General features: G+C 46.0%; 3 protein-coding genes across 8 annotated transcripts; 2 read left to right on the top strand and 1 right to left on the bottom strand.

Moving 5' to 3' along the window:
• The first annotated feature begins 95 nt into the window (after nt 1–95).
• acta1b (actin alpha 1, skeletal muscle b) lies at nt 96–3,399 on the top strand. The gene is made up of 7 exons (XM_023833728.1): nt 96–253; nt 1,213–1,352; nt 1,498–1,822; nt 2,066–2,227; nt 2,462–2,653; nt 2,746–2,927; nt 3,039–3,399. The coding sequence occupies exons 2-7, from the start codon at nt 1,224–1,226 to the stop codon at nt 3,180–3,182; spliced, it is 1,134 nt and encodes a 377-aa protein (XP_023689496.1). The 5' UTR covers nt 96–253; nt 1,213–1,223; the 3' UTR covers nt 3,183–3,399.
• Nucleotides 3,400–4,487: 1,088 nt separating this feature from the next.
• On the top strand, nt 4,488–10,442 carry ccsapb (centriole, cilia and spindle-associated protein b). Of its 5 annotated transcripts, none has more exons than XM_023833766.2 (4): nt 4,488–4,564; nt 5,744–6,148; nt 6,275–6,549; nt 7,312–10,442. In XM_023833766.2, exons 2-4 carry the CDS (start codon nt 5,788–5,790, stop codon nt 7,489–7,491), a joined length of 816 nt encoding a protein of 271 aa, XP_023689534.2. In that variant the 5' UTR covers nt 4,488–4,564; nt 5,744–5,787; the 3' UTR covers nt 7,492–10,442. The 5 variants fall into 5 exon arrangements, with proteins under 5 accessions (XP_023689534.2, XP_023689535.2, XP_023689530.2 ...); XM_023833767.2 differs by lacking the exon at nt 4,488–4,564 and adding an exon at nt 4,577–4,695; XM_023833762.2 differs by lacking the exon at nt 4,488–4,564 and adding an exon at nt 4,829–4,934.
• An 829-nt stretch (nt 10,443–11,271) lies between these two features.
• On the bottom strand, nt 11,272–19,149 carry rab4a (RAB4a, member RAS oncogene family). Of its 2 annotated transcripts, none has more exons than XM_023833689.2 (8): nt 19,093–19,149; nt 16,617–16,697; nt 16,267–16,381; nt 15,840–15,902; nt 15,504–15,658; nt 14,082–14,177; nt 13,438–13,591; nt 11,272–11,842 (listed from the first exon to the last, which is right to left on the bottom strand). In XM_023833689.2, the coding sequence occupies exons 1-7, from the start codon at nt 19,106–19,108 to the stop codon at nt 13,476–13,478; spliced, it is 642 nt and encodes a 213-aa protein (XP_023689457.1). In that variant the 5' UTR covers nt 19,109–19,149; the 3' UTR covers nt 11,272–11,842; nt 13,438–13,475. The 2 variants fall into 2 exon arrangements, with proteins under 2 accessions (XP_023689457.1, XP_023689456.1); XM_023833688.2 differs by lacking the exon at nt 19,093–19,149 and adding an exon at nt 17,671–17,854.
• Between the last annotated feature and the right edge of the window lie 1,465 nt (nt 19,150–20,614).

The raw sequence follows: 20,614 nt of genomic DNA, 5'->3' as shown, positions 1-20,614 counted from the left end.
ACGCGCACTTCGAACCCGGGCGCCCCACCGCCTACATGGGAAGCACCCTGCGCTCACCCTCCAAGAACCAAATATGGATGAAGGCTGGGAGAAATTCCAGGGGAATACATAGGCATTCTCAACGTTTAGTAAGGAATAACGCCGAAAGCCGTGAGTATATAAGCTTCCCCGGGATCAGGGTGTCACTGTAGCTGGAACCAGCAGCGGTTGCGTTCTGCACTCTGAGCTTCGTCTAGGACAGGAACCACCTAAGGTAAGAATACCGGCATGGACGGCAGGCAGCTAAACGGACCGGCACTCAGCTAAGCGGACCGCCACTCAGCACAACACAAGGACCGGATTTTGCTATTTTTTTCTATTGAAGATTTTTTTTTTTCGTGATATTATCCTTGGACACAATTAAATAATTATAAGTCAATAAGAAAAGGAATAACATTGCAGTTAGACTTATCAGTTAAACTTTGTTTATTAATATCTTTTACATTTGGGGAACTAGAGTGGTTTTAGGGCTTAAATTATGATGTTCTGGGACGCGCAAGACGACCAATTAACAACTAATTTAGGATTTAAACAAGAACAATAAATTATTCAATAAAGTATATCTTATCTCGAAGTACTATTATAGGCAAATATAGAAATTATATTTTCGAGTTGTTAGTGTATGCTGTATGCAAATATTACTAACAAATTGATTTTAGGTTATACTACTGACTATGATACATGATTACAGTACAACTTTGAATAATAGCATTGTCACACACAAATCTAACTAAGACACAACTGGAAGACAAATTGTGACTGAAGTACAGTTATTCTAAACAATCTAAGCTGCAAAGCAAAAGCTTTCACCGCACATTATCGAACTGGCGATGTTAGTGTAAACAATCTAGACTTTAACAAGTCAGGAGACGAATGTCGCAACAGCAATAACAAATTATCCGCCAGAACGGTACTAAAGAACAGGTGGATGTAAAAACGATTAGGGACTGATAACTAAAACATGCGCGCATCCAAAACAGAGATCCTGACGTCGGCAGCATTAGTACTTGGAATTTTGGTAACTTTAACCAACTTATAAGGACATTTTTAGTATCCTCACCGGTGCTTCTTGTGCATCGTGGAACAGGGCTTTAGAAGCAGTTGCATAGGCCAATGCGTGCAATTATTGTCTGTATTATGTGATAAGTCACTATCTACACTGCTTCCTTTCAGAACCCACCAAAATGTGCGACGACGAGGAGACTACCGCCTTGGTGTGCGACAATGGTTCAGGACTTGTGAAGGCTGGCTTTGCCGGCGACGACGCCCCCAGGGCTGTCTTCCCCTCCATTGTCGGCCGCCCTCGTCACCAGGTGCGGAGAAAATCGACATCATAACACTCTCTGAGTGTAATCTACTACAAACATCTGCCAATTATACAGATATTTTCACTTAGTAAGCTTTACATAAATTGTTTTTATGTTCCTGACTCAAAACGCGCACCTTTCATCCCTACAGGGTGTCATGGTGGGTATGGGTCAGAAGGACTCCTACGTAGGAGATGAAGCTCAGAGCAAGAGGGGTATCCTCACTCTGAAGTACCCCATCGAGCACGGTATCATCACCAACTGGGACGACATGGAGAAGATCTGGCACCACACCTTCTACAACGAGCTCCGCGTGGCCCCCGAGGAGCACCCTACCCTGCTCACTGAGGCCCCACTGAACCCCAAGGCTAACCGCGAAAAGATGACCCAGATCATGTTTGAGACCTTCAACGTGCCAGCTATGTATGTGGCCATCCAGGCTGTGCTGTCCCTGTACGCTTCTGGCCGTACCACTGGTAAGAAGTCACGCGATGAAATGTGTCGATAAGGAGAAAATGTACAATAAGTAATGATAATTCAGATAGCTGAAACATACTTTATCACTAGGATTACTCAATTCCGCTATGTTTTACTGAAATATAATCTACTTTTCATTTTAAACTTTTAAAAATGAAGTCACGTGCTTTCGTCAGTGCTTCAAGGCGTCTGCTGTCCTACCTGATGTGCATTTTAAGCTCAGAAATGATTTCCGCTCTTAGGTATTGTGCTGGACTCTGGTGATGGTGTCACCCACAACGTCCCCATCTATGAGGGTTATGCCCTGCCCCACGCCATCATGCGTCTGGATCTGGCTGGTCGCGATCTGACTGATTACCTCATGAAGATCCTGACCGAGCGTGGCTACTCCTTCGTCACAACCGGTATGACTTATTCTAAGCAGAGGCTCTGACAGTTAAAGAATAGCAAATTAATCTAGCCAAAAAAGCGAAATACTGACCACATTTGTTTCCAAATTTAAGTGAGTATATTCAACGTTTACGTGCTCCTATTAAATGCAAGTATAATAGTTTACTGATGATAAAACTCAATGAATGACGTCATATCTCGAAGTTCTGGGCTCTTAAAACATCTGATCAATATCTTGTCCATCACAGCTGAGCGTGAGATCGTGCGTGACATCAAGGAGAAGCTGTGCTATGTGGCCCTGGACTTCGAGAACGAGATGGCCACCGCCGCCTCCTCCTCCTCCCTGGAGAAGAGCTACGAGTTGCCCGACGGTCAGGTCATCACCATCGGCAACGAGCGTTTCCGTTGTCCCGAGACCCTCTTCCAGCCTTCCTTCATTGGTCAGTATACTGAGATCGGAATCCCACTGAGAGCATTTTGCTGTTTTTATATATTCCCACTAATTGCAAATCTCCGGCTTTAATCTGAACAGGTATGGAGTCCGCTGGTATTCATGAGACCGCCTACAACAGCATCATGAAGTGCGACATTGACATTAGGAAGGATCTGTACGCCAACAACGTCTTGTCCGGTGGTACCACAATGTACCCTGGTATTGCTGACCGCATGCAGAAGGAAATCACTGCCCTGGCTCCCAGCACAATGAAGATCAAGGTAACGCACATCTTCATGCTTAAGCTAAGGAGATAATCGATTGAGAGGGACAGGCTGATTTGCACCACAATCTATTGCTCACCTCTAATAAGTTATTTTTTATCTGCCCAGATCATTGCCCCACCTGAGCGTAAGTACTCCGTATGGATCGGCGGCTCCATCCTGGCCTCCCTGTCCACCTTCCAGCAGATGTGGATCACCAAGCAAGAGTACGACGAGGCAGGCCCCAGCATCGTCCACCGCAAATGCTTCTAAATCCGCGGTCTTGTCCTGCGTCTACCTGCCCAGGATCACGCTGTGGCGCCACATTGCTGTCATACTGCAGATGTGTACCAATGTATTTTTGCAACAGCGTGTTGGCCGACGATAATGCCAACGAAACACCAAGAACGAGAACAAACGAGCCATGTTATTAAACATGTGAATGTAAAATGTACATAAATATTAATTTATTAAAGTCCATCATTTGCTATTTTTGAGAAGGTTTTTTTTGTTAATCTGACGAAATGTTTGTCTTTCCTCATACATAAACGAAATATAAAGAACTCAACAAAGCCAGAACACACTGCCAGTAATTGTTAAGTGTCGGTGATTGTATTTAATAATGTTTATTTCTTGTAGAAGTAGTTTTATCATCGCTGCCAAAACCGCTTCGGATAATCCCTTGGGGGTGGTGGTGGGGGGTGGCTGTAGCCATTTCACCATTGAATGGGGCTTCAAGACTAAACAATCCATTCATCACAATACGCCATAGTTTTCTGCTAACAACATGTCAAATTAAGCAGAGGGTATAAACCAACTAGGTAAATTTCTACCCTTTAAATAAATATTTATTTTAATTGGTAATTATACACAAGTCTTTCTGGTATAAAGACAAAAACAAGTTAAAATGTTTTATAAACTAATTATATAGTTATATAAACCCTGACATTAATTGAACTAAATAATAAATCACACGATGAGAGTAAATGAACCCCAGACGCAAACCAGACGAAGTAACCTTAACAGTACCCACTGTTCATTTGGCTGCCAGCACCGATCGCTCTAACGTCATCAGCTAACTATATTTATACAGTAAAGCGGCACTGGCCGCCGCAGCTGCGTGTACAGTGGCGTAAAGCGATCCGGGCGCTGACTCCTGCGGAATGCGCGCCTCTTAGCGGTATGTCGGGGACCCGCTCCCGCTCCGTCTGCCCCCGCCTGTCACCTTTCTCAAGTCTCAGGCAAAACACGGTGACACCTTATACCGGTCTATCTGCACCTGTAGTCTTTCCGTACACATTCCGCAAAGTAATAAAAATAAAAGTCCGCAGCGCCAAACTACAAGTCGAGATATTGTCGCTTTATCAGTATCTACTTATTAAAAACAAACTTAACTAATGAAGACTTTCATTGCATATCATATAGTAAATAATTCATTTTATTAGTCTATCCTTTATTTAAACAGGAAGGTTCCACTGAGATACAAAATCTCTTTTTCTAGGTTGTCCTGTTCCGGATGGGCAGCAAAATAAATGTTTAACATAAAAGTGCAAACAGAAACAGATAACCACAAAAACACGCTAAAACAAATTTAAAGAATAACAGACTACATCTTGATATTAAACGAGCAACTGGTTTCATATTCTCACTATACGGTAGGCCTACATTTATTTTGTGAACTGGTTAACACGACCGCCTGTAAGCAGAGCCCAAGTTCAACATTTGAATTATTTTTGTCCTTTTGCATAAAATCGTATCCAGGGAGAACAGACCGCCCGTGTTTTAGGTGATCAAAGCCAGCACGTCTCGTTTTTAATCCATGTCATCCTTTAGTAGGTCGCTAAGTACTGTGTACTGTGTTATCGTTGTTACTTGGGTGCAAAACCGAGGCAGCGGGAAATATCGTACCGGCTCGGCTCTCCTAGCAGCGGGGATTTTGTGAATTAATCTCCCCAGCGTTAAATCTCGGGGCGGGGCGTAGCGGAGGTGACGTCAGCTCGCCATCTGCTCTGTGGAGCCCGTCCGGTAAGCAGCGTCTCTTATTTATACACTGATGTACAGTAATGCGAACGTAGCGTTTTATTCCTACCAAGTGCAAAGGAGTCGAATGGCTACTAAATCGCCCCTTAACTTCATAGTGTTGCATCGGTGCAACGGGAAAATCGCGTCGCAAAGGGGGGGGGAGGTTTCGTAAGCGAAGCTCGGCTGCGGTAAAACGTCGCGTTTAAAACGAGGAGAAGAATTAACGTGTCGCTGCAAGGTATTGGCATTACATGCAGGTGGCGTCGAACCATAATGTTAAAATGTAAATGTTAAAGTAAATGGATGCAGTTTGTGGCGTAGAATCGGTCCTAGCGCGTAGGATTATTTAGACGCCATTTCTGGGCATGTTTTGGGGGGGGCGGCGGTGCTGCTTCTACTTCCCCTATTGGTTTCCTATTGTGGTGGGGGCGAGTACGTCGCGGGAATGTTTTGGTTTAAATGTCTAGCGGGATAATGCATACACCGGGGGTTTTGTCCGATTCAGCTGCATGGTTCCATTTATCCAAGTTGTTAGCAAATGTACTTTAGGGAACTGTATCCCGGGCTGCAGACGTTCAGCTGGTTGGCGTGAGATTTTAAATTTGACGCAAGTCGAAAACATATTTACATGTATGTAAGAGTTTTATTTACTTGTAAATAGTCTGTATGATTTGCCGTAAGATATCTTGCGTGAGCGTGACAGTCTGAAAGCGTGAGTGTCCGCCAGATGCGTGGGAGATGGCGACCTTGCGATATTGCATAAAAGTTGACGCTGTCAAAATGTGACCTATATTATTTGATGTCCATTACAGGCGCCAAACGTAGGTTGGAGGGTTTAGTTCGTTGAAAGACAGGCATGGTGACAAAGAAGATTAGAAGTGAGTATATGAAGAAGTTCAAGGACCCGAAATGGGACACCTACGCAAAGTGTTACGAGGACTCACTGAAATACAGACTCACCAGGAGGCTTTTGGAGCAGAGCCACCGGCCCTGGTTTTGGGGGGGCTGGGAAAGTGACTCTGATTCCAGTGACAGGTCCTCGCCACAGAGCAGGAAGAAAATGTTGCCGAAGACTAAAGAGGAGATGCCGCCGGGTTCGGAACCGGAGGCTCTGGCACCACAAAAGCCAGAGAACCAGCCGGGAGAGGTGACAGAACCGCAGGTTTGCGCCCCTGAAAAAGGCGAACAGGCTGAGGCTGAGAAGATCCCTCAGAGAGGTTTGTACTTTTTTCCGTGATACATGAAGGATTCGGTACATTTCCTGTTCTACTGAAATATTGTAGCAGTATTGCATGTAATTAAGTGCAGGTACAACAAGCTGTGTCACTGTGTCGTGATTTCAGCTGTACAAGCCACTGTGAACAAGGATCCGATGAAAAGACATGAGCTAGATCTTATCGGGAAAGAGGGCCTTCAAGCTGCCCGCCTAGACGGCCAGGGTGCAGTCCCACCCCGTCGGCTGCGAAAGTCGACTAGGGCCAAGAGCCAGCCCCGGGGGGTGACGGAGCCCGACAAGGAGAACCGGCACCCGTTTGCCTTGTACGGCAGCGGGGAGAAGCAGGCCGAGATGGCAGCCAAGAGGACCCACAACGTTGGGCCGTGCACCTCCACCAGCGAGGTGAGGCTTTACACGTCAGCAGCTGCCGTTTGGTTCTGGAACCACTTGAGGGTCACGTTGGTGTCATGTCTTACATTTGGCCCATGAGACTCATGTTTTTTTGCCTTTGCTGCTGTCCCACAGATTGTGAGGCACTTAAACCAAACAAAAAAAGTTTACTTCTGTACATGAATGACCTGCTGCAAAGGGGTATCTGAGATACTCCTCCCTGGATTTTTTTCCGTGCTATAAAGGTTTATGTCGGGGGGGGGGGGGGTCTCTGCTGTGATCCCAGGTAGTCGAGTAGTTTTGCAAAGTGGCTGAGACAAGTCAAGCAGATGTGTTTTGTAAGGTGTGTTTACGAGACGTCACAGTCCCGGCGTCCGGGATTCATGATATCAAATGCACCTGATGATCAAACTTCACTCAGATGATGAAAAGGTCCATTCAAGGTCTATACATTGGTTTACTGGATATCTGAAAGTGCTATTTTTGTAATAATTATAATAATAAAAGCAAAGCATATGAACATAAGGAGTATTTTTTGATGGCTCACAGTTTTCACCGAAATGTGCAAGTCACCTACCTCCCTGTTTCCACTGCAGATCGGTTGACGTACATGAAGTAATTTGTTAATGGGATGCGACCTCAGGATTTTGTAATCAGCATTATAGGCTGGCATGATGCTTGCCTCGGGAACGAGGTGCATGAATCTTCCTGAGTGCAATGGCCTATAGCATAGGGTCCTTGCTGGTTGTCACGTTTACATATGTTTCTCCTCAGATTCATGCATCGGCTTTACGCGCCAAGACCAGGCGGGAGGTAGAGAAGCAGCTGAAGGCCCAGGGCAGGCGCAGAGCCCGGTCAGCCGACGTGGAGGAGAGGCACCACACCAAGCTGCTCCCTGACTATGACCCCTGGATGACTGAGTACATGCGCTGCTTCTCAGCTCGGTCGCGGTAGGACAGAACGCGAGGGGGCGGGTACACATCAGCTGGAAGCCTCTCTGACCAATCAGAGGCTTGGATTCCTGGCCTCTGGTACGCTGGCAGCTGACAATTTGTGATCTTTTAAAACGTGACTGGGGCGATCGGGGTGTCTCACCTCTGTTACCCATTTCCCTTTTTGACCATTCCAAAGTTTGTTGCTGTCAAAACAGACAACAAATCTGTGTTTTTAAGCAGAAACACCAGACAGTCACAACAGAACCCACACAGCAATATTACAAACGCATTCATTTCAGCATGATAAGAAACCTTTTAAAAGTTTTTCCATTTTATTATAAACATTGGTATTCTTATGTGGGGAGTTTGTATGCCTGAGTTTTGAAATTTAAATTTTTTCTAAAATATTACTCTCAGGATGAAAATATAAAAAATGTTCCTTGATTTATGTAGATGACTGAAATTGCACAACACTTCATCTATTACTGACCGCGTTCAGAAAATAGTATGATTTAGACAAAACATGTCTGTATTACCTAAATCAGAGGACTAAACATTCCTTGAAGGCATTCAACGTATCCATCCATCCATCCATCCATCCGTCCATGCAGGTGGCCACCTTCTGTAAGCGCTTATCCAGTACAGTGCCGGCTTGTGTCCGTGGAGCGTATCCCAGGCAGCGTGGGACAGGAGGCCTGTCTGCTAGCTTGCGTTTGACACAATGTGTTTATCACACACCTTTACCAGCTAATGAATTACAGATATTGCGTCGATAAACTTACCAAGTTAGAGATAGCGGGAGCTTGGGTGCCCTTAGTGGGACCTTCGCTTACTGTAACAGTCGGGGCTGATATTCATTGACATTCATTGACATTCATTGGCACGTTTCTGTCCTTCAATTGTGTTTGATACAGACCAGGAGGCTTTTTATTCAGTGATTGTTGATATTTTTCTGTACAAAAAAGTTATTAATCTGAGGTTCTCTGATTCCATATTTTTAAAATTTTGAAAAAAGTAGAATGTATTTTGTGAATTTATGGTGTATTTATTGTATTTGTGGTTAATGCACTGTGCTAATGTAACTGAATGTTCCCCACGTTACCCTTCTTTGTTTTCTTTTCGACAGAAATGTCCTTATTTTGCTGTGACTTACCAACTGCAAGCAGAAAAGTGTTGAGTCGAGTTTACCTGCCCAGTGCAGTAGCTGTTTCTCAGAAGTTAAACTATTATTAGCATATATAGCTCTGGAAAACTTTAACAGACCACTTTATATATTTAAATCTGCATTTTTAAATCCTGGTTTAATCCTGGTTCAGCTGGCAGAAGGCTACACTGTGAGACAGGCTGCTGTTTCTAAGACAGCACTGCACAAGAACGAAGTGAAGCAGGAGACACTGCGGACGACCAGAAACCAGCCTGCTAGAGGGCGGAAGCGACTTTCTAATGTCAGAGATGACCGTCAACTTATACAACAGTGCCTCATAAATCAGAGGGTGACGTCAGGTGACCTTCTGAAAGAATGGGAAACATTAAGTGGTGTGAAGTGCACTGCTAGGACAGTTCATATGAGGCTCCTAGTCCCATAAAGCCAGGAAGAAGCCCTTCATCAAGCAGCCAAGAGCCAGGCTGCAGTTTTACTCAGACACATACCGTAAATTGAGAAATGAGTGAAACAGAAAATTTTGCTGTGGTAATTTTTTCCAGAGCTGTATTTCTGGTACAAGGGGCATCTGGCAGCATTCTGTGCAGTTAGTCGTTAGTACAGTATTTCAGTCTAAACGTGTCGTAGCAGAAAGCCATGGAAAGTCTAAATCAATCCTAAAGGCTGCCAGATTTCGTCGGAGTGCTGCTCTCTCGGGTTTTCAAATTTCACATTACTGAGGCTGAAATAATGATTTGCTGAGCCTTCTCAAGCTTGATGCTGAATTTCATCCCTTTTTGTAAAATTGATGGCGTATCATTTTTGAAGATGTTAAAAGGTTTATTTCTGTGTATAACTGGATACCTCAGCCAAATTACCTGGTTTTACCACTTTACCTACTTTAATGTTTAATGCTGTTATTTTAACTTTTTCGCAGGCAATTTTGTGTTTGTATTTTAAATTCCCGTATTCCTGTCATTAAGTGTTTTTAATTATTATTTACGTCAAAGACTGAAAATGATTGTTTGACCTCAAAGGAAAAAAAAATATATATAATACTTTAGATATTACAGTGGGTGACAATCGTATATTCTAGATTATATTTTGGGAATGATTTCTAGGTGGATGTTTGTACGATACGAAGCTTTTCTCTGCTTAGAAACTGAACGTGCTGTAGTCTGTGTAACAGAAGAAACACGTCGTCACGTGACATAATACACCAGCACCTACTCCACACCAGCGTAATCGATTAAAAAAAATAGCCTGTGATTTTACACCGTTAGGCAACAGTCATTCCAATATACTGCTTCTTAAACACCCTTCTTTCATGGGAATGCTCAGAAGTATCTGATTCCCTCTATATGTACTGCAAACTCAGAAGATATTAACCACATTCTTGTAATGCAATGAATGGTTGTATTTCTAAATGGCATCTGTGAGTGGGCATCTGTGAGTGGGCATGTGAAAGAGCAGGACGCTCATAGCACGGGGACAATGGGTGGCGAGCCGGAATGCTAAAGGCGCGCCACATATTGTGGTGAAGGGTGTTTATAAAGACGTTTCGGAAGCCTGGCAGCCGGACAAGGCTGAGAGTGTGCTAAGCGATGCCAGTGGCACGCTGGCATGGAGGGGGCTGCATTTGTGCCCGTAACGCCCAGGAATGGCTGCATGTGTGCGCAGTATTCAGCCAGGCCCAGTATGCTTCATTATCGATTGCGGGAGTAATGTCAGTGTTTACATTTTTGACTTAAACATTCTGTACAGGGATTGTTTTGGCAAGTGGCATGGAAAACAGAAAAATGTTTGAAATAAATCACATTCCAGCTGTATTTTGCGTCTTGTTCTTTGAATATGAGCTTGTGTAAAACAGATCCGTATTTTTAAAGGCTCCAGATATTTATTGTATTTCCAGAAGGTGCAGCGGCGTGGGAAGGAGCCCAATATTAATCACAGCTGATGCTATATACAGACTTTGGCAAGTCGCATAAAATCCAGAGACCTGTTTGCCATCTTTGGTGCCATTCCGTGTCTCAATGCGCATTAATTCCTGACAATTTTTTTGAGCTGAAAATGAAAAGAAGTGTGGAACAATGTTCCTGTCTGAGGGTTTATCGATTTCTCCAGCGCTTCACCATGGTAAGCATTGGTCCAGCCTGCTATGTCAACACAACCAAATAATCCCCAGCTTGCAAGGGCAGACTCGACGCCCGGATGACAAAAAAAACCTCCCAGTGTTATTTTTTGCCTGCGACAAGTCGCCTAATCTGCCCTTGGGGAAGAAGCCATGGATGTGGATTCCATGGCGGAGGGAGGTGGCCAGTAGAAAGGACACAGGAACGAGGTCCCATCAACCAAAGCGGGTTTTTACTGAAATCCCACAAACTCTCTGCAAATATGTTAAACTGTAAAACCAAAGCACTTCATTTAACTGTTCAGCCATCAAAGAACCTAATGCCGATTTTACAAATAAAAGTTTTTTTTAAATCCTTCAATCGAAAACAAAAGCATAAGTTAAGGGAAACAAAGTCTGAAGTTGTTCAAAGGAGGTTCATAATCGGTGTTCCCTGGAAATCAGTAGCAGTAAACCTGCACAATTATGTTAACTAAGACTTAAGGTCAGTCCTTTGGTTATTTTAAGAACAAAGAAAGCAAACCGGATCAAATCAAACTTTGTTTTTATTTAAAAAAAGACACTATTTACGAATATAAATTAACAAAGCATGAGTAACTGTCATGCCATTCAAAACAAACAAAGCTTGATAATCTGCAAAATAATCCTGACGAGTGCAACCAGCTTGTGTTACGAAGACACTACTGATTAAAAAGCCCATTGCATGACAGAACAGATTTAAGTCAAGGTAAGTAGTTCAAAATGACATTGTGTTAGACTCTACCAATGTAAAGCAGTCATTCAGTTCATAAAACATGCTTTGTCTGATACAATAGAATCCATATTTATACAAGAAATACATGATGCAGGAGGTCAGGATGGCATGGCAACGCCAGTCTGAAGGGTTAAGGGTGGGGGCCGCATCCTCCACTAGAAAGCTTCCGGGTCAGGCTAGGCCAAGGTTCTGCGACCCTCTGGGGTCTCAATCCTAATGCCCCCCCAGCGACGACTCTTTATGGAAATGAAAGGAAAGTCAGGCAGGAGTCTGTCTCTCACTCCCCGCTGGGATGGCCAAGGGACGCACAATCGCTCCACCCGCTCTCCTCTCTGTACAGGCGCCTGCGAAGGGGAACAGAAGGGAAGATGGGGGGCATGCAGGCCCTCTGCCCCTCCCCCCCAGCACGCTCTGGCTCTGGCTCTGGCTCCGGCACCTTTACTCGGCAGGGGTGGATTCCAGGAGCTGTCCCGACCTTTGCTTCCCTGAAAATCTTTCCTTATCTATTTGCGTCGCTGGCATCCGGCACGAAATGCAGCCGGACCCAAATATGGCCGGTCAGTGGAGCCTGACGCCCCGGGCAAGGAGCCGCTCGCGATATCCACGGTTAAATATAACCGCCCATCCGCGCCGTGCCCATCCCGCCCCGGGCTGTCCTGCTCGGGTGAGCAGAGAGGGACCCTGTCACCAAGGATGGTGCTTTATCTGGGGCTGCTGTGTCACCTCCGGCTGAGGAGGGGCGGAGCCTGCGGGACCCTCAAGGGCACAGTGGGGGAGGAGCTCCCTGGCTCCACCCCCAGTCCTCAGCCCTCCAATCACAGCTCCTCATTGCCTGTCTACAGGGCTCAGTGACAGTTACAGCCCAGAAGGCGTTACTACGAGGGGGTCCTGCTATACAACCCTACGGCCCGATTGCTCACCCTGAATCCACCCCATGAAAAAGTCAAAATTAAGGTAAAACACACATCGACCAAGTAACAAAATGATATTCATGTTAAACTACATCACCTTACTTATAATACATGGTTCCCAAAGTAGGGGATCACAAGATCACTGTAAATTGTTTCTAACAATTTCCATTTTAACTGCAATCGGATGATAGCAATCCACGCCCCCACCCCTGGATCGGTGAAATGTACCAAGAGGGACCCCCCAGGTCAGAAAAATGAGGGCTGTGAAGTTTGGAAACCCATGTACTAATCCATAGGTAGATCTGGAACTGAGGGGGTTTGGGCCAGGCCTTGAACAGCTTGGGAAGCCGTCGGGAGGGTATATAGGGGGCCTAATTAATGCAGGAGGGTGACGACTGCCAGTCCCCAAGGACGTGGAGCTGGTGCGTGGTCACAGACGCGAGGTCACAAACACGAAGTCACAGACGCATCATCACAGACACGAGGTCACAGACGCGTCGTCACAGATGCGTCATCACAGATACGAGGTCACAGATGCGTCGTCACAGATGCGTCATCACAGACACGATGTCACAGATGCGTCGTCACAGACACGAGGTCACAGACGCGACACATGCGCCTGCCGCACACTCTGGTGTGTGCGTAACCAACGCCTTCCTTATGACTTATGGGCTTTTGTGCTCTTTCCACTAAGTGCTTCACAGATCTCCCCCCCCCCATCACAGCAACTAAAAGATTCAGAATAATTCTCCTGCATTGCAGAGCACATTGTTAGTCTGCCAGTCAGTCTGGCCCGCTCAGAAAGCGGCACACCCCTCGCTATGCGATGCTTCCCATAGCATTTATTACATAATTTAGTCACTGAGACCCAATGGGACCCAAGGCGGACTGTACAGGACGCAGCGTGATCAAGTGAGAATTAAGACCGGAACTCCCCTCCTATGGAGACGGTCTACACATGTAAGGCCCTGTAACTCTACCTGTGGTGGTGACAGCGGACGGCTGTGCGCGTGTCGCGGAGGGCTCACCTGGGCCCGGAGGTCACGCCGTCTCTCCAGCGCCGCCATTAGCAACCGCACTCCTGCGCGCTCTGGGCCTGAGCCCGGCGGGGGGAGCGCAGCTGCCGCAGGGCAGCATCCCCGTACTGGATACCCGAGCCCATCCTCTCCGGGTCCAGCTCCCCTGGTGGGCGATCAGAGCGGGAGTCAGCTGCCGGTTAGCCTGTCGGTTAGCACTGGGGCTACATGTCCCCCCATTGTGGGGTGGTGGGGGATATTCCACAAAGCAGGATTTCTTCATGAGTCACATAACTTAAGCCAAATGCAACAATTGTCCATTAGGAATGTCACTCATCTCTGTTTCAACTGGAAAGTTTTCATGTTTGGCTTAAGTTAGCCAGCTAACTGGGAAATCTGGTTTGTGGAATACCCTCCTGGAATCAAGTACAGTAATCAAAGTTGCACTTACAGCACTCCCTGCTGGCAGCCAGCTTCCACTCCACCAGAATGTTCACAAACGCCCATGTGTACCAGAACCAAGGCATGAATACTGGGAATCCACTCCCTTTGACACACCCACTTTAGCCATAATCAGATGCATGTACACTGACGAAAGCCACTGCGAGGACCCCACAGAAATGTAGAGTGAAACCACAACCCCCCCCCGTGCTGACCTGATTCTATCTTGTTGAGGATCTTTCTGGCACACTGTGTGAAGGCCTCTTCCACGTTCTCCCCAGTCAAGGCGCTGGTCTCCAGGAACATCAGCTCTGGAAGCCAACAAGCAGAGATCCAGATCCAGCTAAATGACATCATAAACACGTCCAGACAAACCCACATCTGCTAACTGCACAGTACGGCAAATCGCGGTTATGTAACCCTGTTCAGAGCAGGGTATTACCAGCCTCTTAGAGGAATCCAGCAGCGGCCTCTAGTGGTCTAACTATGGTATTGTGGCAAATGGTCTATTGATTTTTACAGACCAAAAAAAATGACTGATCTATAATAATATCATAAAAACGTCATCGGCATTAAAAGTAAAATACCTCTAAAAATACTTTAAATCAATGCACTTCAAAAGTCTATTGTGTTTTCCAAACACCACGTATCATTTTATTTTTGTATTATTTTAATGCTTCCATCCAAACCAAGCTGGGGCTCATTGTGCTACGCTACACTTAAATTTGTTAGCCACCACGCCACCTGCTGTCCTTACTGATAACACTAGCACAACTACCCATCATTACGAGGTTTAAACCTGCCCCATAAGCCCTTTGCCTCTCCACTTTCACATTTAGCTGTCTAGCCTGAACGTCCGGCTAATAACCAGTCTGAAGCTCTGCTCATTCAGGACTGTTTCTGAAGCTCTGCTCATTCAGGACTGTTTCTGAAGCTCTGCTCATCCAGGACTGTTTCTGAAGCTCTGCTCATTCAGGACTGTTTCTGAAGCTCTGCTCATCCAGGACTGTTTCTGAAGCTCTGCTCATTCAGGACTGTTTCTGAAGCTCTGCTCATTCAGGACTGTTTCTGAAGCTCTGCTCATTCAGGACTGTTTCTGAAGCTCTGCTCATTCAGGACTGTTTCTGAAGCTCTGCTCATTCAGGACTGTTTCTGAAGCTCTGCTCATTCAGGACTGTTTCTGCTCAGAATAAAGGAGCGCAAGCAGAACGTATCACCAGACAGCAGAAAGGGGAAAATAACCAAGTCTGCCATTTAATCAATCAAATAGCACCCAGCTCACGCTAAAGCCTCTTCAAACTCATCTCTAACGCAGACCAGACCGGAATGGATCCTGCTGCAGTACACAGAGGCGTCAGCAGGTGGCGCAGTGGCCAAAGAACCGAACCTGCCCTGAATGAACAGGCGGCCAAATCCTGCCTTTAACCCCCCAAATCAGGTAACTCAAGCCAAATGTAGCGGATTTAACTGAGTCTGCTGAAAGGATGATGACGTCACACTGGATTAAGCAGTTTAATGAATAAACGCTGCCAGCTAGAATTGCAGAAAACAGAACAGAGGAAGCGACAGCCCCAAACACGTAAACAAACAGAGAAGGACCCGGAGGGGTCGGCCAGGACGTGCCCGCTCAGACGCACCATTCTCCTGGGCGAAGCGGGACGCTTCCAAGAAGGTGACCTCCCTGTCACTGTCCAGGTCCTTCTTGTTCCCACACAGGATGATGACGATGTTTTGGCTGGCCAGCATTCTCGCGTCCGTCAGCCAGTTGGTCAGGGCATTATAGGTCTCCCGGCTGAGGGGAAGGGGACGAGGACATTAGGGACATATGGGGGGTGGGATCTAGAAGCAGGATTGTCACCCGCATCTAACAAACTGGCATTTCTGCAGAAAAGTCATGTTCTAACGGCTGCATCCCCTAGACTTTCACGCTGAAATCTGACTGGATGCCGAGTGAGCACATGGTCAGTGTTTACCTGGTGATGTCATACACAAGCAGGGCCCCTGCGGCACCTCTGTAGTAGCTCCGAGTCACTGACCTGGACACGGGGAGACGGGCCAGCGGTGAGCAATCGGACCTCAGGGACACAGAGCCCAGAACGTGGGCGTCAAGGAGACTCTTTGTGGTTATAAATATAAAATATAATTTCCAAGAGCTGGTGTTTATGCTTGAAAAAATCCAAACAGATTGTGGCGGGGAGATGGAGGGGGCCCGGGCTTGAATCACGGGCAGATCCGACCCCCCCGCCACGCGCAAGTGTGACTCAGACGTTGCCGGGTGATTCTGGCACCGTCGTGGTACGTGGAGGCTTATATGATGGCTGGCAAGATGGCCGACCCGTACGCAAAGCCACGGAGACGGGTGACGGCGGCAGGCAGCGGCCGGGCGAGCCTCCCTCCTACCTGAAGCGCTCTTGTCCTGCCGTGTCCCAGATCTGCAGCTTGACAAACTTGTTCACTACGTTGATTATCTTCGAGCCAAACTCCACGCCGATAGTGTGGTTCGAGTCTTCTTTGACTGGCCGAGCAAACAACACACGACAACATCAGCAGCCTGATTCCCTGACAACGTTCTTCTATACTCATTTGCTACTGGGGCCTTTGCAATAAAATTTTCATAACAAAATGTTATTATAATGAAATGAGTCAATCAGGGTGAGAGATGAGTACTAAATGACCAAATTGGAACGAGATACATAAAACATTCGGTATCACCGGTACGTAAAAACTTTGCCACGGAGACCACTACTTACATCTCTTCTCTATAAACTGGTGAAGCAGACATGACTTCCCAGTCCCTGCATTGCCAATCACCAGAAACTTGAAAAGGAAGTCTATAAAAATGAAGAGCAACATCAGAATTTAACATCTAATTACATAAATCCCGCTATTTCTGTGACATTCCCTAGGTTTGGAGCATGTGCACCATCTGGATGAGACAGCATCATTTCCGGGTCCGTATTTATCACAACATCACACAGCAGGTGCAACAGCAGCCCCGGAGACCGACTCCAAGTACAGGGACCCCGAGTGTCGGCTGTCCCGCCTCAGGCGAAGTGAAATACCACGGTATCACCACGCCATTAAGCGTCTTTTTGACCTTGGGGTACACCGATCCAGGGCAATACTTATGCATGATAAGGCAGAATACAGTACATCAGCCTTATAACCCCACACTTTCCGTATGCATGAAATTAAATTATATTACAGGACGCAGCCGAAGAGGGGAACACCCAAACATGGGTGGATAAAAGCGCCCATACATTATGGACCATGCTACCGCACTGTACATCACGGGAAAAAAGTTTGCAATATCAGAAATTCATCGGAGTAAGGTGATAAATTCATCGCGTATAAAACTGCCGTCCAACTCATCCCACTGCTTAAAATGAACTGGCCGCTCTATATGTTTTGGCATTTAAACAGCGGGGCGCTCAGCTGTCTAGGAGATACGCCTTCGTGTTATGGAGGAAATGCAGCGTCAATAGCTCGTTTGCACACATGCACACTTTACATGCCGAAGCGCAGGAGGCGCAGGAGGCGCAGCAGTACCCCCCCCCCCCCCCCCGAATCCAAGAAGCATCGCCGGACCGCCTGCGAGCGCTTCCCCGCAGATACAGAGGCCAGGGCACGGCCGGTATTACCCGGCCCGGGGGGCGCGTGACATCTCCAGCGCCAACGCTGCAAATCGGCTTGCAAAAACACCCAGCACGGTGTTTTGCAGAGCTCGGATCCATGCATTCCATCGCAGATCTCTATCTATCCATCTATCTTAACAGATGAAGCAGTAATGCCGGATATGCATACCATATGTCTCGGACATGGTCGCCGTCGAACGTGAAAATCGTCTATTTCCCTTATATTGAGGATCGCAAGGCGGCGGCAGATGTAATGAAGAGAGAAATCCTAGAGAGAGAGCAACCGCGGATCCTGCTGGAGCCCCGGGACCGAGCCGCACTTCCCGTCCGTGCGGCTGTCAAAATAAAAGTCGCCTCACACGCCACTCTAATTTATATTAAGAATATCTTGTATTACGATTAAGTAATCGCAGTTTGAATTGCAGGATATATGGACACATTGTTAGCTTAAGCGATTTTGTTACATTAAAAGGCAGGTCAGAAAGTACTGGTTAAAAACATCAAAATGATAACATCACTACCTGATTATATTTTGCCCAAATTTTATTTTATTTATTTTTTTAATGTAATTTAAAACCTTAATAAGACTGGATTTATAAGCTGACTTTTTGGTGATTTTTATTTGTTACACAGGATATAAAATCAGCGGCGAGCGAAGGATTCTCTCGGTACTTTTATTTTAGTGCGCACCACGATCCTTAAATAAAATTTAGCCGAAATACATGGATATGACCACTAAGAGGTGATATATTCTCGAGTATGTCCATCGGCATTGGGTGACAGGTACCCCACAGGAAACTCTGGAAACAAGTCCTGGGTGTTTTGCTTCATTCTTTACAGATTTTACAGCCTGAGTAAAGCGTTTGGAATTGCATATGAACTGATAAGTATATAAGTGAAAGGATATATTTCCTGAGTACTTAATATAGAATAATAGTCATCCCAGTTAGACCGGAAAGTCTAATAATTTTATATGGGAAAGTACACTTTCCTTAACTTGCTGGCGCGCCTACAAGGCTGACATCACTGTTTACATTCCCGCAGAAAGGAAGAAACTGTGTTTGGTGCCTGTTGGGGAGTCGTGTTTACTTGAAGCAGTGATTAACTGCGGGAGGAGGGGCGCCATTCCCGTCTTCCTGACCCGTCCCCAGCTCAGCACGAAGCCCCGCCGCCGAACTTCAGCAACGCAAGTTCAGATCCTGGATGCAGTAACGGGCCGAGAGATGCCGGGCCAAGTGCAGCCCAAAAGTAACTGCTAAACAGCATAGGCTGTTGTGGAGCAGATCCGCCATGAAACCTATAAATGTCAGCGCTGACGCTGATTGCTTCCGTCCCACGTCTTTAAAGAATAAAGATCTTTAAAAAAGTCAAGTTTTAACTAGCCTGTATTACGTCGTCCTACCAGCAAACCAGATTATCCGGCCAGATTATTATATCTGGTTCCGAAAATGAACAGTTCTGTTTTCTTTTATATTTATGGGAACTCGAAAGACTCCAAATGTAAACATGCAGTCAGTGATGGGGCAATAACATGACGTAACCACCCCCCCAGAACAGGGAGTTTTGTACCCTCACTATCAGCATTACTCACCCCCATAGTCATGCATCTCGTTTGAGCACCTTCTACCGGACAAGGAGTGTTTATGCTCCGTGTCACATTGCGTCCACAGCCACTACTGTCAGCTAGATTAGGTTTCCTGTTTTGTAAGGCATTGCTGGTGCAGTAAGTTAAAAACATCTGTTTGACGTTAGCAGAAGATGTAAGCTTCTGATGCATGATACACATTCAGACTGTACAAGTAAATAGTGTCAGTAGAATTTTTAAACAAGTGCGGACACGCATTAATATTAACATGCTATAATAGCAGACATTACTAAACGTCACACTGAAGGTTAATAATTCGTCGAGCAAATAAATATAGCAATATCCACGATTAAAGTGACTCACCAGATTTTTAAATTAATATTTTATTGACTACCTCGTGCAGGGTGTACCCTCGCCTCGTGTGGACTGGGATGGGCTCCAGACCTGTAACTCTGACCAGGATAAGCTGCCAGACGTCGGATGGATGGATTTTAATAACTGGATGGAGTAATCAAGGGCAATCAGAAAAGAACAAGCCATTTCTGTGATCATAATAGCTGCATTTAAACTGGGTATGCCTGCTTTTGCAGACTTTAACTGGTACTGTTAAAATAAGGCTGTAGTGTGATCATGAACAGACTGCAGTCACTGTTGTCTGTAGTTTTAATGTCTGTCTAGTAACATTCTGCATGATGTCCCTTATATTTGAGAATCTGTTACCTTTTAGTCTCTTGTTAGCATATGCTAGGAACTTAAATATGTTGAACTTACTACTATTAATAGTTAATACTAAGTAATGCTTCTTTACTAATGCTTCCATCCATCCATCCATCCATCCATTTTCTGTAGCCACTTGTCCTCTGCAGGATCTCAGGGGTCTGGAGCCTATCTCAGAACACCCTTTTCTGTTAATTTGATTGGCCAGTCAGATACTTCATTTTGATCAAACCCCCGATAAAGGGCAGCACGACCCCGTCTATGTGCCTGGGACAGCAAGGGCGCCCTGTCTGGGCTCCTCCTCTCGCGTGTGTCCAGGTTTGAATCCCTGGAATGGTAGGGCCCTGTCGCTGGAGAACAATGGTAACCAGGAAGCGAGAACTGTCCTTGGGATCTAAAAATGTCGCCGCTCTTGTGGAGCCAGGAAGTTGCTTTGAAATGTGGGGGTTTTTTTAAGTGCATTTTCACGATTAGAGGGGGCTGCATATGAATGTGGGGTCATGGGTGGCATGACAGTGTGGAAAACAGGCGTTATCGCTGGGTGGTGCCTCCATAACAGCGCGGGGGTGCTGTTTGACATGGGCACCTTCACCTGAACCCGGGCACAGGGCTTGACTGGAAAGCAGCTTTGGAACAAATGAAGAGAACAGATTTATGTGCTGTTTGGGCTTGACTTTCCGCAGGAAAGGAGCTCTTTCAAACTGGACCATTATTTTTAACAGCACGGGGCAGATTAATGGAAAGAGATGTGTCTTCATTAGATAGTTCTCCACAGATACTGTGGCAGCTTGTTTTCTCATGGTGAGATGCT

Source organism: Paramormyrops kingsleyae, chromosome 3 (genome assembly GCF_048594095.1).
Source record: "Paramormyrops kingsleyae isolate MSU_618 chromosome 3, PKINGS_0.4, whole genome shotgun sequence".
NCBI lineage: Eukaryota > Metazoa > Chordata > Actinopteri > Osteoglossiformes > Mormyridae > Paramormyrops > Paramormyrops kingsleyae.
This window is presented reverse-complemented; position numbering and strand designations above follow the sequence as displayed.

What these genes read in the sequence shown, in the direction of transcription:
- acta1b (XM_023833728.1), top strand. Translation starts at nt 1,224, where the DNA reads ATGTGCGACGACGAGGAGACTACCGCCTTGGTGTGCGACAATGGTTCA. An exon ending in TCGGCCGCCCTCGTCACCAG is followed by an intron (nt 1,353 to 1,497) that starts GTGCGGAGAAAA and finishes TCATCCCTACAG; the next exon opens with GGTGTCATGGTGGGTATGGG. An exon ending in CCAGCACAATGAAGATCAAG is followed by an intron (nt 2,928 to 3,038) that starts GTAACGCACATC and finishes TTATCTGCCCAG; the next exon opens with ATCATTGCCCCACCTGAGCG.
- ccsapb (XM_023833766.2), top strand. Translation starts at nt 5,788, where the DNA reads ATGGTGACAAAGAAGATTAGAAGTGAGTATATGAAGAAGTTCAAGGAC. An exon ending in TGAGAAGATCCCTCAGAGAG is followed by an intron (nt 6,149 to 6,274) that starts GTTTGTACTTTT and finishes TCGTGATTTCAG; the next exon opens with CTGTACAAGCCACTGTGAAC. An exon ending in CGTGCACCTCCACCAGCGAG is followed by an intron (nt 6,550 to 7,311) that starts GTGAGGCTTTAC and finishes GTTTCTCCTCAG; the next exon opens with ATTCATGCATCGGCTTTACG.
- rab4a (XM_023833689.2), bottom strand. An exon ending in CCAGTTTATAGAGAAGAGAT is followed by an intron (nt 16,382 to 16,616) that starts GTAAGTAGTGGT and finishes TTGCTCGGCCAG; the next exon opens with TCAAAGAAGACTCGAACCAC. An exon ending in CCGCTTCGCCCAGGAGAATG is followed by an intron (nt 14,178 to 15,503) that starts GTGCGTCTGAGC and finishes GTTGGCTTCCAG; the next exon opens with AGCTGATGTTCCTGGAGACC.